We start from the raw sequence: 16675 nt of genomic DNA on the forward strand, positions 1-16675 counted from the left end.
GAAGGAAGAACTGGGGAGCTTGTAAACAAAGAAGAGAAAAGATGAAAGCAAAACTGAAGGATGAGGAAGAAACGGGTGAGAGAGAAGGTGTGAAAGGATCAGGTGGCTTACTAGGAAAGGCAAAGAAAAAGATCAAAGGACTAGAAGCCAAGTACTGGGAGGAGGGCAAGTGAGGGGGTAATGATTTTCAGCAGCTGGAGTGAAGGCTGGAAAATGAGAAGTAATAGGTTGCCCTGTTGGCAAGGCAGATTGAAAGGACCCCAATAAGCGTTTGACAAAATTGTGTGCACAAGGTTGGGGTTATAGATGGTGGGTAGAAAACAGTGAAATCAGGTAACAGCATGGAAGATAGCACTCTGTCATTCAGATTAGAAGCTTGGGGGAAATGGGGAAAAAGAAAGGTTTTTAGCTGTTCTCGTTAGCTTTTGGGAGCCTACAGTCAAATGCCAGCCTTTCTTCCCAGTTATATGCATTGAAGGGTTCTTAAAACAACCAGTGTAATACCAACAAGGCTCCTCAAAATGTAGGCACCATAATTATAAACTTTCAAGCCTAAGCTGATGTTGGAAGAACTGCAAATTCCTGTGCAGTGAATTTATTAAAGTGTCCATAATGACTGCAGTGCAAACCCAACCACTTACCATGGCAAAACCTTTAATGCATGATTCTTCAACATTATATGGAACATTTACAGTATATACCCAAATATACACCAGTTAAATGCTTAATATTAGCATTATTTTTTTACTGCAAGGTGACTTCTCCCCCCACTTTATGGGCAATTCTTGAACAAAACCATAGCATTTGATGCAAATATCACTCTTAAACCAGGTAAAGCAAGCTTATGAACAGGTGTTCCCTTACATTTACCTGCTGTAAAAATACCAAAATAAGGACGTTGTTGTTGTTGTTGTTGTTGTTGTTGTTGTTGTTGTTGTTCAGTCGTTCAGTCGTGTCCGACTCTTCGTGACTCCATGGACCAGAGCACGCCAGGCACCTCTATCCTCCACTGCCTCCTGCTGTTTGGCCAAACCCATGCCAGTCGCTTCGAGAACACCGTCCAGCCATCTCATCCTCTGTTGTCCCCTTCTCCTTGTGCCCTCCATCTTTCCCAACATCAGGGTCTTTTCCAGGGAGTCTTCTCTTCTCATGAGGTGGCCAAAGTACTGGAGCCTCAACTTCAGAATCTGCCCTTCCAGTGAACACTCAGGGCTGATTTCTTTAAGGATGGATAAGTTTGATCTTTTTGCAGTCCATGGGACTCTCAAGAGTCTCCTCCAGCACCATATAATAAGGTCATAAGACTATAATCAGACATTTGTGGTGTTGCAGTGCATATTCCATATACTCAGGAAATATTTGTTAAGGTGACAATTGTACTAAGGGTAGGGGGTTTCCTTATCACCCAGCCATTGTTTATATTTTATAAACGAACATGGCATTATTTTACCCCAGTCTTGCCAGTTTAGAAATAATGGCTAAATAACTGTAGCTATTGCTGGAGAATTAAAGCACCTGCTGTGGCTTTAGAGAATGATACAGGAGAGACATGTTTAATTGCATGTGGGGCAGATGAAGGCATCCAATTTTGCTGCTACAAGTTCACTGTGTCATTTCTTCTTTCGGTGCTCCTCCCAGCGGTCATTCAAACTAGGCAAGTTACTGTGTCTCCTCTTCCAGATGGCAATGAACCACTTGGTGGCATAAAGAACTAGAAGTAGTTGGACTTCCGGTTGGGTGCCATAGTGATCAGTCGGGGGAATTTCGCTCCGAGATTTCCCAACGTGGCAAGGGGGAGGGGAACCCGCAACCACGCTGCGGACCCCTGAAGAACCCCAGGAAGAGCGTCCTGGGGGCATGGTGATCCGGCAGGTGCTCGTTATGTCTCCCCTGTTCCCCGATAAGCTCTAATAAGAGCTGCCGAGAGGGAGAGAGCTGGGAGACGGAGCACTGTGGATCCAGCGGCTACCCTTGCTGCGTGAAGCTGTGACTGCTGATTGCCAGGAACGCTCAATTTCTCCTTTAAATTTGGACTGGAATCATTCAAACTGTGAGTAAAAAAAAGCAATTGAAACCAATTTGGAAGAAGTAAGGGATTTAAAATAACGGAGGTCGGTCCCTTGCAGTTGAAACAGAAGAAACTGTGTAACAGCGTAACCAAGGCTGCTGCCAAAAGTTGTGGGAAAAAAGGAAAACTTCTGTGACTGGTTCCCCAAAAAGGGGGAAGAGATTTGTGATTTAATCGTTGCAAATTTGGATTTGGAAAAGAGTTACCTTCTTTTCCCAAGGTCTTGAAAGATTTAGCAAGAAATTTAGACATTATGGTGGTTGGTGTTACAGTATAATGGATTATTTTGACTACAAAGTTGTTTTTTGACCTTGAAAATGACAAAGGAAAAATGGTCTGATGCTTTAAAAAAAAAGACTTTGGAATTGCTACAAGAGATGGAACAGACTATGAGAGCCTCGAATCGGACTTTGGAGATGGCAGTGCCAGCCCCAGAGGAACTTAAGGAATTGGAGGGAAAAGTGAAAGAAATAAAACCAACCATAGATTTTTCGTTAAGCGGAGTACAACAAAAAATAGGAAGGAGTGGTGAGGCGTTTAACCCAGAAGGACTGTTTTGCAAAGAGGAAGACAAAGAGGAAGGAATCTTTAAAGATGAGGATGTAAATAACAGCATATTGCAAAAGAAGGGAAGTGAATTGCAAACAGTTTGGATTGTATCACGTAAAGATCATGATCTGAGAAACAGTACACTGCAAAAGAAGAGAAGAGAATGGTAAACAGCATTGACTGACTGTCGGGCTCGGGAACTTGTGAGGGTTGGAGTGGGATAAAAAGGATATACTTTGATTTGTTTTTCCCTCTATAAGTGGTTAATATGGTTGGAGCTGGATTTTGGCATTAATGAAGATATGTTAAAAAATTAGGAGGATAGAGGTGGGAAAAATAGCTAAAAATTTTGAGACCGGAGGAAGGGAAGGGTGCAAATAGAAGAAATTTAGGAATATAAAAATAGGTTGGAGTAAGGGAAAATGATAAGGACCTAGGAAAGTTTCAGAAGAAGTTAGGAGCCGAGGTATAGAAAATAAAAGGAGTTAGTTTAAGTAGAAATAGGATTGGTAAGAAGGAAAATGATTTTAGTGTTATATGATTTTGTAAAAAAGGGTAAGGAAATGGAAAGGAAAATGTAATATTGGGGTAAAAATAGATATGTCTATGAATTTGGAAAACTGATAAAGAGGATAGATAATGAATTCAACAGGGGGGACCTGAGGAAGTCAACTCGAAAATGAACTTGAGGAAAGGAAGAATATCTGGCCTACAGAAATGGGCCAGGCCTAAGCAATGATATTGAGTATATTAATTATTGTTAAATGCGAAATGCTTATTGTCTTTCCCGATGAGAGATGGGAGTGAAAATTTGCTTCCCCCAGTGAGGGGGGGGGGAGGATGAAAATGTAACGATATTGTAAAGTGCTTAAAATTGTTAAAATCAATTTTAAAAAATTGAAAGAAAAAGAACTAGAAGTAGTTATCCAAAACCCAATATGCCAAAAGCATATTTCTGTGAATGGCCTATAAGGAAAAAGATGGTCGCATCCACCACTTACTCCCACAAGAACATTGAATACAAACCACTCCCATTGTTCATGGAGTAGAAAGTATTGAACATGACTGACATGCTGAATTGAAGTTATTATATTTTCTTCTTTTGCTGTATGCTTGCTCTAACTTGGGTGTAAGCGTTTACCATCTACGCTGATTTTAAGGAAAATCCAGGTTCTTAACAATGAATCCCAAATTTCAGTGAAGAAATTGAGGTTTCTAGATTCAGCCCAAGCCAAGGGCATTAAAAGGACATACAAGGTTCTTTCCTCTATCTAATTTCTGTGATTGAATAAATCTGCAAAGCTCTAACAAGGACAAGGAGGATTTTCTGGGGGTGGAAAGAAAGGGGAGACTGCCAAACACAACAGCTTGTTGGATTAAGCTCAAGATTTAAATACACTTGCAAGTTTGTTTTTAGGGGATGGGCAACTTTTTCAACACCAGTAGCCATACAAGACATGTAACATGAGCAAGGCAGTCAGATATATCTTGCATGCAAAATTTATACAGTTTTGCATAATGAACATTTGTATAAGCACATCTAGTTTTGACCCTTCTCTTATGAAGACACAACTGCTATTATGACTTTGTAAAGAAACACACAGAACTGAAGAAGCATAATTAGGGGGGAACTCTATGCTTTGGCCCATTCTCTCTTAGAAGTAAGGACTTTTTAATTTTATCATGGCTTTGTATTCTCTCTTAGAATGTCCCCTAGCTTGCTTACCATTTCATCTCCCCACTAAAAGTAGTTGACATCTGTTCCTCTCTCACCAGGACCAATTCTTGCATGTTCATTTTCCTTGGAAAGATCAGGTGACAAAATGACATCACCTACCCTGGATTGGCTGCAGTAGGAAGGAAAGCAAAGATGAACCACAAAAAATCCTGAACACATTTTAGAGTACTAAACAAGGCTCTATACATAAGGGCACAATTCTGCTATGTTAGAACTTGTTTTTAGAAACACAGTAATTATCTATACAAGCAATTGGACACAATGAAGCACACAGATATGCTAAAATGCCTAGTTTAGGTATGGATGTTGGCAGCTATCAATTGCCTGCTTAGCAAAATTGCTCTGGCAAGCAACCAGTATCAGAATTTGAGAATTCAGTAAAATTTACAGCCCACATGATAGTACATTATTATTATTTTCCTTTGGTGCTTTGTGAATGTGGCTCTTGGACAACACCAAGGAAAACCATTTTAAGATAGGTAGTGAACAATTTCTTCATTTTTATGTATTAAAATTCATTTAAATCCCACCTCTCTTCCATCATGGAAATTTGCCTACATGTGTTAGTTGCCTTGGGCTCCATTGGGAGGAAGGGTGGGATATAAATTTAATAAACTAAGAAACAAACTCAAGGTAGCATACATGGGAGTGTCAGGTAGCCTGCCATTTAGGCACTGATTAGACTCAAACTGACTTCAGTTCAGCAGGTAGCTCCACTATGTGCTCTCAGGCCATGCCTTGGGACCTTCATATTCTATAATGAATCTCTCTGTGTTTATTTTTTGCATATACTAAATTTCTTTGCATATTGTACACCCTTGACTAACTAGTTTCCATTCGTGGTCTACATGGTTATGCCACTTAACCTCCCCAGTAGTAAGTAAATTTTTCATCATCATCATCACCATCAACAATTAATTGCCTTTGGAATCGAGAGCTGGCTGGTCACCTTAAACCTAGATTCATGTAAACATAATAAAAAATGGAAAAATAATTTGCAAACTGCAGTTGTGGTTCTTTCCTAAAGTCAACAGCCAAGAATAAATTTAAAGACCTACTCCTAAGAACATCTGATTAACCAAAAGCGAGTATTGCCAGAGCTGCCATCCAAGGTAGCAGTAATTTGTGTTCACCAAGCTATGCAGCTCTGTAGCAAGATGTACTTATCTCTTCTGCTTATTGCATTTCCTCCACCCTAGTGACTTATTTTTCTTTCTTCACTAAAAATGCAAAGCCTGAGTAGGAAAGCAAATGTGTAATTGTATGTGCTCATTAATCCCTCTTATACTAATTACACCCAGGGCAAGATAATTTTAGTTTCAGTTCAAGGCTGGTTTCTACAGAGCCTTGTTGAATTTTAAAAGATGCTTCTGACAAATAGCTTTAATTAGATTCTAGTGATGGTTCTGTTGTTTTGGGAACCTAATCTTCACAACCTTTTTGTCCATGAATATTTGACGGTGGGGGAAACCCAAACTGCGCTGTAATTCTCCAAAGAGCTCGTTGTACAGTGATAAGAAGGCTGCCAAAATTTCAGACAATGATACGTTTTGAATATGTATTCCTGGTGTTTTGAAATTTTCAGTCAGGGTAATGTTCAATTCAAAAAGGCGGAGAAAGGTCCTGAACTTGCATGTCCTTTGGCTTTATCAAAAAGCTCACGGTGCACCATTTATATTCAAATATTTTAAACTAATGCATATTAATGGAACTCAGCACAATGGGCCAGATGCTGCTGTGTGCAGCACAGTATGGAATTGAGAAGATGGTGTGGAACACAGGGAAAGTGCCTCTGTATTGAAGAACAGGCTGCAATACCCCAGGGGGGTGGATTTTCCAATATGCAGGGAGGATAAACTTACTGAACTCCACATATGATAAGGGCATGGAGATATGATGTACTGAGCATCTTTAAAGAAAAACACCTCAATTCTAAGGCCATGTATACTTAAACATGCAGACTGGAGCATCATACCTGCAACGGTCATTAGGGGGCTGCCAACCACCGTGGTTCTTTGACAACTGTATGTACATTTGAGAAGAAGTCGGGGATCCCTCTGCAGAATGTGTGAAAAATTATTCCATCTAATATCCCATATTCATTTGCAACCAAAGACTAGAGAAAGTGGGGGAAATTTTGTGGTGGGTGATTTTATTCTAAACATGTCTAAATCCTCTCCTAGTTGAGAGGAGGAAGAGGTATTGATTTCAAGCACTTTGCATATATTATCTCAGTGCTTGCAACAGTCCTGTGAGGTAGTCCATAGCAGATGTAGGACTGAGACAACAGTGGGTAACCAAAACATAGATGCTGGTCCTTATCGTTTTTTTCCTGATGCAGCAACACACAGACAGGCAGGTCATATTAGAGGTCTTGATTTTAGAAGTTAAAGTAGATACTTGTTTAATTTTATGAGTCCTTGGAATAGAAGACAAGCAAATATTACTGATTTAATAATGACGTATAATATAATAAAAATCACATGTATGCTTTCCCCAAGTTATAAAACCATTTGATCCGGCTGTAACAAAAATGTATAACAAATGAGGCAAACTTGCAAGAATTTATTGCAGACACAAGCCCCTTTCATCAATCCCTTCTACTTGTACAGCTAATATGTATAAGAGGACAAGACCATGCCCACTGCCCCCATTCCCTGACCTGTTCCACATGAAAAACGGAAAACACCTCCTATGTATGTTCACCTGTATGCGCAAAAGGGCCTTAACTGTCCTTGCAGAGATCTTGAAGTGGGGCCGGTGGCATATGGCGATGTTGGGATCTGTGTGGAACACAATTCCATTCTTTCCTGCATGTTATGTATGGAGGGGAAGGTCTGAAAAGGCCTAGTGTGACTTCAAATTCCTAGATGTTGCATTCCTAGCAAGCTGGTGTTATTGTAGTTAACTGCAGGTTATGCCAATATAAGGTAATGTCAGTAGTAGGTACACTGTAACTATATTGTTATGCCACCACACTTTCCCAAGCAGTGAGAAGTTCCAGGGGTACAACAACTATCTGGATTTTGTTTCCTTTGGAAGGAGGTCTCTGGAGGTTTGTGGCATAGTGATGCAGCTAGATAATTTTAGCTTTTTTGGACTAAAGGTCTTATGGGGAGCCAGCCACCTTCCTTAAAATGGTAATACCACACTCCAAAATGTGGTAAGCTAGCCCTGCTATGTTAAGTGCTCCTCCTGCTCATTCTGATGAGGAGGGCCCTAAAGTCCTACCCTGACAGCACCACTGTATGACGTTTTGTAATGTTTGATTTTATTTACAAATATACTCCCCAAAGAACTATAGTGAGTAACCCAGCTATCAATTAATTCAACAAACTCCCATGTAAGATTTTATCATAGCTTGCTTTAAATAGGTTTCCCCCAGCGTGGCCAACTCTAAGGAGAGTCTCTATAGCTGATTTGCATAAAGAGAAGTATATATATTTGGCTGTTGTCTCTAAAGAGGTTCCTCAAAGTACAAGCTACACAAATTTCAAAGTTTCCAACCTCCATAGAGTAATCCAACCAGGCAGGTAGTGATTTCAGTTTAAATCAGAAATACACATGGTTTCAATTCGGAAGACTAATATTGAAGAATGATATACAGGTATACCCTATGTTATCACAAAACAGCACACAACTTTTTCACCTATAGGTAACAAAAGGTGTAATATTTGTTCACCAGAGGCAAATTTTACAACATTTATTTACAGATCCAATGACTTCACAGTCCAAGTATCTGTTTGATTTGATTCTTATCAAGCTAATTTCATTGACCCATAGATGCATGTAGGTTATGCCACCTAAGTTTATATCTGTAGCAGTACAACTCTTACTGTAACATATAAATATGTCAGGCTGATATAAAATGTAGATCTCTGCAAAACACGCAGCCAGTTCAATCATTGCTAAGGTGAAACTGGCAAGTCCCTAATTCATAGCTTTAACACGAACGGTAAAAGACCCTTCTCTAGAGGAAGTGCACTAGGCTCTAACTTCTTGTCTGCTTGCTAGTTACCAAGATATGCCTTTCAGAAGTACATTGAAGGAAGAGCATCACATAGCATGGCCAGAGAAGCAGATGGTTCACAGGACTGGTTGTTAAATTGTGCACATGTGCAGCAAGAACTATTTTTGCACACTGTGTGATGAAACTGCCACCCACTACCTCTTCCTATAAAAGGTGAAGAAGTCCATGTACTCACTATGTTCCAAAGGAGGAAATTACTGAAATGGTGAAAGATGTTCCATTTACAGAATTCAGCAGATCTGTGCTATCTCAGAATCAAATCCCTTTTTACAAAGCACTTGGCCCATTATATGGGTGTCAGCACTACTTGTTTAAGTGTCAGTGAACTTAGAGAAACATTCTCAAAGGGGGGGCACCCCAAACACCAGGAAAAACACAGCAGGCAAACCTGTTAATCTGCAGCAATTATTTATAAGTAATTCTTCTTGTCTTTGGGGATTGCATAGTGGTTTCCTTCTGCTGGCTGGGATGGTAAATTATTGCTTCTTGACTTTTATGAATTTAATAAATAATAATGCATATTTACACTAGAGGGAGCAGTAGCATCGTCACTTACTTATTGCTGCTTAGCTACAAGTCAGTTGCATGGCAACCTCGCAAAGTGGGGGATATATAAAAGAACAATCCAGATTAAATGGTTTGGTCTTTTATGTTGTAAAGTTACCCTAATGATTTATGTTAACTATTAGTAGAGCATATTATTGAATACAAAGCTGAATGTGCTTTGTGCGGGAGTACAGTCTTGGCAAACGCTGCTTGATTGGCTGCTCAGAAGATTCTCTCTCTCCCCACCTCTGTAAAGAATTTCTACAAGGGCATTTTGGGTTGTTTTGTCCCGTTTCCCCCCCCCCCCCCCCGGCCACGGAATGATTGCAAAGTGGATGTGGTTCAAGGAACCAACCTTTAATGGCAGAGATTTTTAAAGACTGAAGCTGATGAAAATATCAGAGGATGGGTAAGTCAACTTGATCTTTATTTGGGAATGGAGGGAGACTTTGCCCCACATGCCAAGTCCCTGTATGTAGTCTCTTCCTTAAGGCTGCAATCGTAACCCCACTTACCTGAGAGTAAGACCCACTGAATTCAATCAGACTTACTTCTGAGTGACATGGTGAGAGGATTGCACTGTGAGATAGTTTCTCCTGTTTAACCTCTGTGCTGCATTTTGAAAGTTTCCTCATACAGAGTGACCATATACCAAAGGGGATTTGAGTGCCATATATTTCATAGTTATACTGTATAGAAGCTGGATTCTTGACGGGTGCCACTTATCATGCAGAGGTGAGAAGAGCCACAGCTGCTGATACTCCCCGTTTGCTTGATGATTAAAATATAGGAACCTCTTTTTCCACCTTGGCATCTTATCTTCATAGCAGCTCACTGTTCAACATCCACAGACTCTTAAAGTCTGTTTCTCAGGCACATTTTGGAATCTTTTAAACTTCAGCTATCATGAGTGTTAGAAAATGCTTTAATGTGTTGTAAAGGACCATCTTTCAGAATATCCTAAACTAAACAGAATATCCTAGCTTTAAAAAAAAAGAGCCTGAGGGATAGTTTGTGAGGGCCTGTTACATAGAAACATAAGCTGTCTTATATGCTACCAAATATGATTATTTGTTCATCACTAGCCCATTTTTGTCTACTGTGGGTGGTGGAAGTCTGTCACATCACCTGCCACCTAGTTATTTTTTTAATTGGAGGAATTGCCAGGGATTGAATGCAGGACATTCTGCTAGCAAAGCAGTTAGTCTCTTATTGAGCTACAGCTCCTTTGTCCACTGGGCAGTGAGCTGATAAGTGATAAAGTGACCAGACTCTTAACAGTGCAGTCCTGTACAGGTCTACTCGAAAGTAAGCTCCATTGCACTTCGTGGGATTTTCTCCCATGTAAGTCAAAATAAGAAGGAAATAACCCCCGGTTATGTGGCCAAACCTATTAATTTGGTCAGCCATTCGTATAATTTTAGTGGATAATTAACACACACTCAAAACAATCTTCTTTTTTAAAAAGTAGCATTGGCTTTTACAAAGTAATACTTTTTACTAGTGTACATTAACACTCAGGAAACTGATGAGCATCTACAAATAATGGTAAGAATTGCTTAGGCAGGTGTTTAATTGGAAGTTGCATGGCTAATGTTTCATATCAGGCAGTTTTAGTCCTAGAATCCACCTGGGCCTTACTAATTTAATCAAGTTACATAAAAAGATGTATAAACTAACTGTAGTTCTCTACCTCATAGCATTGCCCTTTTCCGAGTGCTGAACAGGCTGTTCATCTGATTGTAAGATTGCTGCATTCAAACCTGAATAATGTTCTTATAATTTTAAATCTCCCAAGGCAGCCATGACTTCTGCTGCCTGTTCCCATCCTAGATCATTTCCCCCTCCCCACACCTCCTTTGAAGCACACATGGAGTCAGATCGGGTGAAGGGATGAGATGACAGGACTGATGAAGGACTGGGGTGGGAAAAGCTACAGATGCCTTGTCTCCCAATGTACCAAGAGATTTTAAGGTAAATCTCATTAAGGTAAATGAACTTTCACTTGGTTGTAGCCTGGCAGCTCAACCTAACTGAAAAAATATTTTTAGAGAAAAAAGGTGTTTTGGACCCTAGTAACTTGCTTGAAGCTTCACATTTACTAAGTTGGCAATCAAGTTATAATGTCCTCATGCTGAATAGCTCTTATCCAATGAACATGTGTTCCTGGTCATGTTCAGCCAGATTTCTGCTTTTCTTTCAGATTTGTTGTCATTGGAGCCAAAAGCCATATTCCAAGTTATTAGGTATATCCTGTGAAGATCTCGTGCTGTTTAGATTCTGTTGGAAGGTGTTCTTCATTTGCACAGCAATGAATTAATTGGCTCTAATTACTGAAGTAGCAGTCCCTGACCAAAGCTGATTACATTATGAAGGCTGCCTTTTTCTTGAATGATTTAACAAATTAATCATACAGGCAGAAATTCAACTGGTCCTGCTTTCCCCCAGCATGGAGATGCAATGATAGGGAAAGCTGTACCTATTAACCATTTACAGTATGCTTCCAATTCATTTTTAAGTAGAGTGCATTGCAATAATCTAAATGAGAATTTCCAAACCAAATAGCCAGATCTGAGAGGAGGGACCAGATTAGGCTTTCAGAAGGTAATAGATAATAATTATTAGGAGAGTGGATAGCAAGTTTAATGTTTGAGTTAAAACAGAAAGATGTGTATAGTACTCCTATTAGTGTTTAAACAGGCATCATTACTTATCTAGATATGCATATGTGGTAAAGTACTGGCATTCCCCTGTATTTAGGCATGGATGTAGAATCTTAATAGGCAACTCAGGTTAAAAAAATAATTTCCAGAGTAGGAGTTATTTGTTCAAGACGTTTTGGCTGAACTAAATGAATCCCACATTCATGGCTACAAACTTTAGTGTTCTACAAAACCTGCTTGCTTGGACAGAGTGGAATGAAAACAAAGTTTATGACATTATGCTGTGTTTTGAAACTGAAAGCTCAGTGAAATCAGCAAAGCTTGCACCCTTCTTCAGCAACCTATATTGGTCCTATTTATATAACCACCTCCTTTATATATCCTAGCCTTTAGAAAAGGCACAGTAACTATAGAGTGCTGATTTTAGAAGTGGTTATTTGCTGTTGTACAAGTAAACAAAAAAGCACCCTTACGTTACTGAATAAAGCTTTAAAAAAATAAGTTTAAAAGGCGGCATAAGGATTGATAATGGGAATGAATAACACTCATTAATTCATCTCACTCCCTGAAAAGTTTCCATCAAGTCACTGGAGAGGATTATAGAATCTGGATTTATGTTGTACCAAAACTCCAGAGTGGATTGTGGGATCTGCCATGAATTTTACAATTCACTCTATACATCTGCATAAAGGCCTAGTGTGAGATCATATGAAGTGATCTTAAAATGAGACGGGCTGTCTAAATCATTATTCTCTAAACCAAAGGCAGGCAATGTGATGCCCTCAAGGTATTGTAAACTACAACTCCTATCATCCCTGACCATTGGCTTTATTGACTGGAGGCTAAGGGAGTTGTATTCTAACATGAAGGACACTGCATTGGCTACATGTGATCGAAACAGGTCCACAGACTTTGAGTAGCATAGATTGAGCTGCATCCCACCACAGGGCTTGAGTATCAAGAGGTAGTGCTGAGAGATTCCAATTGCTTACTAAACTGTGGATCACTTACTGAAGTCCACCCCCTTCTATTTGTGTTGGATATAGCTCTCTTTTTTCCTTTTCTTTCCTTCTTTGCTATATAGCAGGGGTGGCCAACTTCCAAGAGACTGTGATCTACTCACAGAGTTAAAAACTGGCAGTGATCTACCCCCTTTTGGGGGGGGGGGTTCAGATTGAGATGTTGGGCTTTTTTTTTAGGAAGGAAAGCCATCCATGTTTTGGGGGGTTCGGGTCAAAGTTGAGCTTTTTTTTAGGAAGGAAAGCCCTGTTTGGGGGGCTTCAGGGCAAAGATATAGAGCTTTCTTTAGGGGAGCCGAAGTTGCTGAGCTTCTTTGGGGGGAGCCAGTGATCTACCAGTGATCTACCACATATGTGCAGTGATCTACCAGTAGATCACGATCTACCTGTTGGACATGCCTGCTATATAGATTCTACCTGTTCTTGCCCATTTCATTAGGTTGTTTGCTGGACTTCCTCCAAAAGGAAAATGTGGGGGCAAGAGGTCTGACTGGAGACATTGGTTTGTTTTTGGTTTTTTTGGTGGGGCGGCAGCATTCTTCCCTCATCCATTGCACTAATAATTTGAGCTCACAACATGTAGCTTGCCACCACCACGAGGGCCTGCTGGTGAGGAACATAGGCTTATATAAAGGTAGATAGGGCTTCTGTACCCCTGCCTTGAGGAGAGGCACCATTGTTGGGAGAGAAAGGCAGGACAAAGACTTTTAATGAATATCTGTTTAGAAGAGGGGGGCTTGCAATGTAGGGGTGAGACGAGCTGCAGCTGTTGATATTCTCTCTTCTACACATCTCGTATAAGAATGGGCCATCACTTCAGAAATAGATCTAAAGCTTCTGCTGATAGTTCCCCAAGCAGTGGCCCCATTTAAAATTCCATATATAACTAATGCACAGTGATTATTTGCAAAGATTCCTGCCGGTTTAACTTGCATTTTTTTTTTTTTTGCATTATCGGTTTGGATTTTGCAAACAAATTATAAGCTTAGCAACATTAACTCCGTTGGCATTAGGCCAATAAATTTATGTGATTTTCTACTATGGGCACCAGGCTGACCTTCTGTGGAAATTGATAATATAAAGTTAGAATGGAGTAAGCAATGTGGTGACAAATGTATTCACCCTCCCCTTCATCTAACAATTTCTAGCCTTTCCACTGCAGAAGCATGTTAATAGATTCTACTCTGTACCTATTGCCCCTTCAAAGCTTAAGCTGGCTTGTCCTATACTTTAGGGAGTTTGTCCCAATTTGCTAGTGCTGTATTTTCAAATAGTAGCTCTTCCTTCCTCTTACTGAATTAGTTCTAAAAAGAAATCTCTCTCAATCCAGTCCTTTGTATGTTTACATAAGACTTTCTTCACTCATTGCTCCAAAAGTTAGAATCAGAATGTGGCATTCATTTTCATTAACTCAAATGCATGGTTAAAATATTATTTGCTCATAATTCCCCCCCCCCCTAAACTGTTCTAAACTTTTGTAGTACCAAGACTCTGCTGAAATTTCACCCCCAAAGGAGAGGACTTTCTATTGTCTGAAACCTTCTAAACATCTTGCTCTTCTTCAGTGTATCTGAAGAAGTGTGCATGCACACGAAAGCTCATACCAAGAACAAACTTAGTTGGACTCTAAGGTGCTACTGGAAGGATTTTATTTTATTTTATTTTATTTTGAATATGTCAGACCAACATGGCTACCTTCCTGTAACTTGCTCTGCTACTGTTTCTTCCCCAGGTGTTCTGTCAACCAGTCAGGACTCATTTACAGAACACAGTGACATAACAGCAATCCATATCCAGTGATATTTGGTTATGTGGTGATGTCACTGAGGCCAATCAAGCTCAGACTGCTGTGAAGGGGTGTATCCTTGTTGCTAAGGAACTGGAGTGACACTCCCTGTATATCTGTGCTACCATGGAACCACCATAGGGTAGCATAGCAGTGCAGTAAGACGCAGAGTATTGTCCCCAGTTGTCTTGGCAACACAGTTATGCTTGTCTTTCCGGTTATGATGGTTTCATTACTGCATGGTAAGGCAGGAAGTGTTGGTTATAGGAATGCTTCCATGATTCCACATCCTTTAAAATCCCTCCTCCCCATCTTCACCGAAGACACAGGGTGTTTGGGGGAAGCTGCAAAGTGCTTGCAAAATATGTCTTATTTCAGCTCAGCCCTATACTGTATAGCATTGCTTTCTGGTCTTATTTTGGGGACAACTATGGTTTATAGTGGGAAGCAAAAAACATCCGGGGGGGGGGGCAGAAGGTGTTTTTTATGGGAACATTTTTGTAGTGTCCACATGATGTCATCGGCATCAAAATCCCAGCCTATATTTTTTGCCCCATTTAATCTGGATTTACTCTTTCTGAAGAAATCCAATATTTTTAAATGTGTTAATGACCCATTTGTGATATTTTAGTAACAAATTAAGCCTCTATCTAGAATCAGCCTTAATTTAGGCTCCATGGAACATTTTAATCTGTCCCACCTACACTGCCCTGTAACTTAAACTGTTATAATATACCTGACCCATATTTATTTTCTGTATACAGTATTAGATTTTTCTGGACTTGTCAATTGAGACTAGTACAATGTTACAAAAGGATAATGTAGTCGTTCAGCAAAGTCCTATCACCACCTAGAATTTCCCCTTTGGTTTTCTCTCTGTAGCAGGCATGTTGTTAAAGAGACTAATCCCTAGCATGTAATGTCCAGAATATTAAAGATTTGTGTGTGTTTTAAAACTTTCTAATTTTAATAGTTGTACAAGTTTCTTTTTAGAGTAAGGGTGGGGAGATATGCAGCAGCTAAGCAGGTGGTTGTTTGGAAGAGGAGGTCTATGGAAATTTGACGGAAATGGAAAAATTGTGTGTGTGTAAGAGGGAAATCTAACTAATAATGGACATCCTCTTGGTGGTTGCACTCTTTTGAGGGCACTTTCAAATAGCTTCCTTAAGGATGTTAGCTGCAACCATGGCAGCAAAACAAGGTAGATGTAATTGAAGCAGTACCTTTATCTTGGAGACTTGAATCTACCATTGCAAATTTTGTATGGTTATCGTTCTTTCTCTTGTGCTGACTCTAGTAGTATGTTTAGAGCAGCATTAATTAGTATTTAAATCATTATTGTAGTCTAGCTTGCAGGTGTCTGGAGCAGTGACATATCAGTGTGCTAGTCACTAATGTAAGAATTACAATTAACCGAGAATGTTGATTTCTGGGAACATTTCCACTTTGCTTAAGTTTATTTTGCCCACACTGGGTAGCCTGTAGGTGTCAGACAGTATCTGCTGTGGATTTTCAAATAGCAAAACAAATAAGTGTTGCATTGTTCTGGTTCAGTGAAACCACATTGTTGACAATGAATTTTACAAGTTTTCAGGTCATTCTTAATGCAGCCATCTTAAATGCACCAGACAAAGCATTTTCAGAGGGTAGCAATGGCAAAATCTTACCATCTGTATTTCAGCAAATCTGAAGATCTGCTGGGTTTTCAAAACTAACTGCAGCACATAAGTCACTCCTGGATTACCTGTTTACTGAGGATTCATCCTGATTTGTTTGGATGGGGTTTTATCCAATGTTAGTCATACTTAGAGTAAGTCTATTGGAATTAATAAACACAACTAACTTAGGTTCATTTATTACAATGGGTCTACTGTAATAAAATTTAATAGGCTACAATCCCCAAAGTTTATTGGGAATTTATACAATGTTGGTTGTTTATTGAGCATTCATCCTGCTTTATTGTAGGGAGGTTATGTGACATTGCTTCAAACAGTTGCTATCTCACACTTGTCAGTGCATTTCCTCATCATTTCCCTTGCCACAAAAGCCATTTCAAAGAAGAAGAAGCAGAAGCAACTGGTATGTTTTGCAAGAGCACCAAATCCACTTTAACAACCTAACCTGAATTTACCAGCACACAATTGAATTCCACCCACAAAATAGCAGTAGTCTTGAAGTATCCATAGTCTTGTTAGAAAGGCAGTGTCTCTATCACATTTGGGCCACTAATCTCTTAAGATTTCTTTAGGTTGCTTTCACATGTCCACCCAAAGATA

The 16675-nt window shown here is 39.7% G+C and overlaps 1 protein-coding gene across 3 annotated transcripts in view; it reads left to right on the forward strand.

Annotated features, from left to right (window-relative positions):
• The first annotated feature begins 9251 nt into the window (after window positions 1-9251).
• The window catches only part of KALRN (kalirin RhoGEF kinase), a 494138-nt gene continuing 486714 nt past the window's right edge, over window positions 9252-16675 (forward strand). The window contains exon 1 of one of the 3 annotated variants that reach the window (XM_033162965.1): window positions 9252-9340. In XM_033162965.1, coding sequence (XP_033018856.1) covers window positions 9337-9340 — 4 coding nt within the window. In that variant the 5' untranslated portion in view covers window positions 9252-9336. The remainder of the gene's footprint in view (window positions 9341-16675) is intronic. The other 2 variants (XM_033162941.1, XM_033162933.1) reach the window with 2 other exon arrangements.

Source organism: Lacerta agilis, chromosome 1 (genome assembly GCF_009819535.1).
Source record: "Lacerta agilis isolate rLacAgi1 chromosome 1, rLacAgi1.pri, whole genome shotgun sequence".
NCBI lineage: Eukaryota > Metazoa > Chordata > Lepidosauria > Squamata > Lacertidae > Lacerta > Lacerta agilis.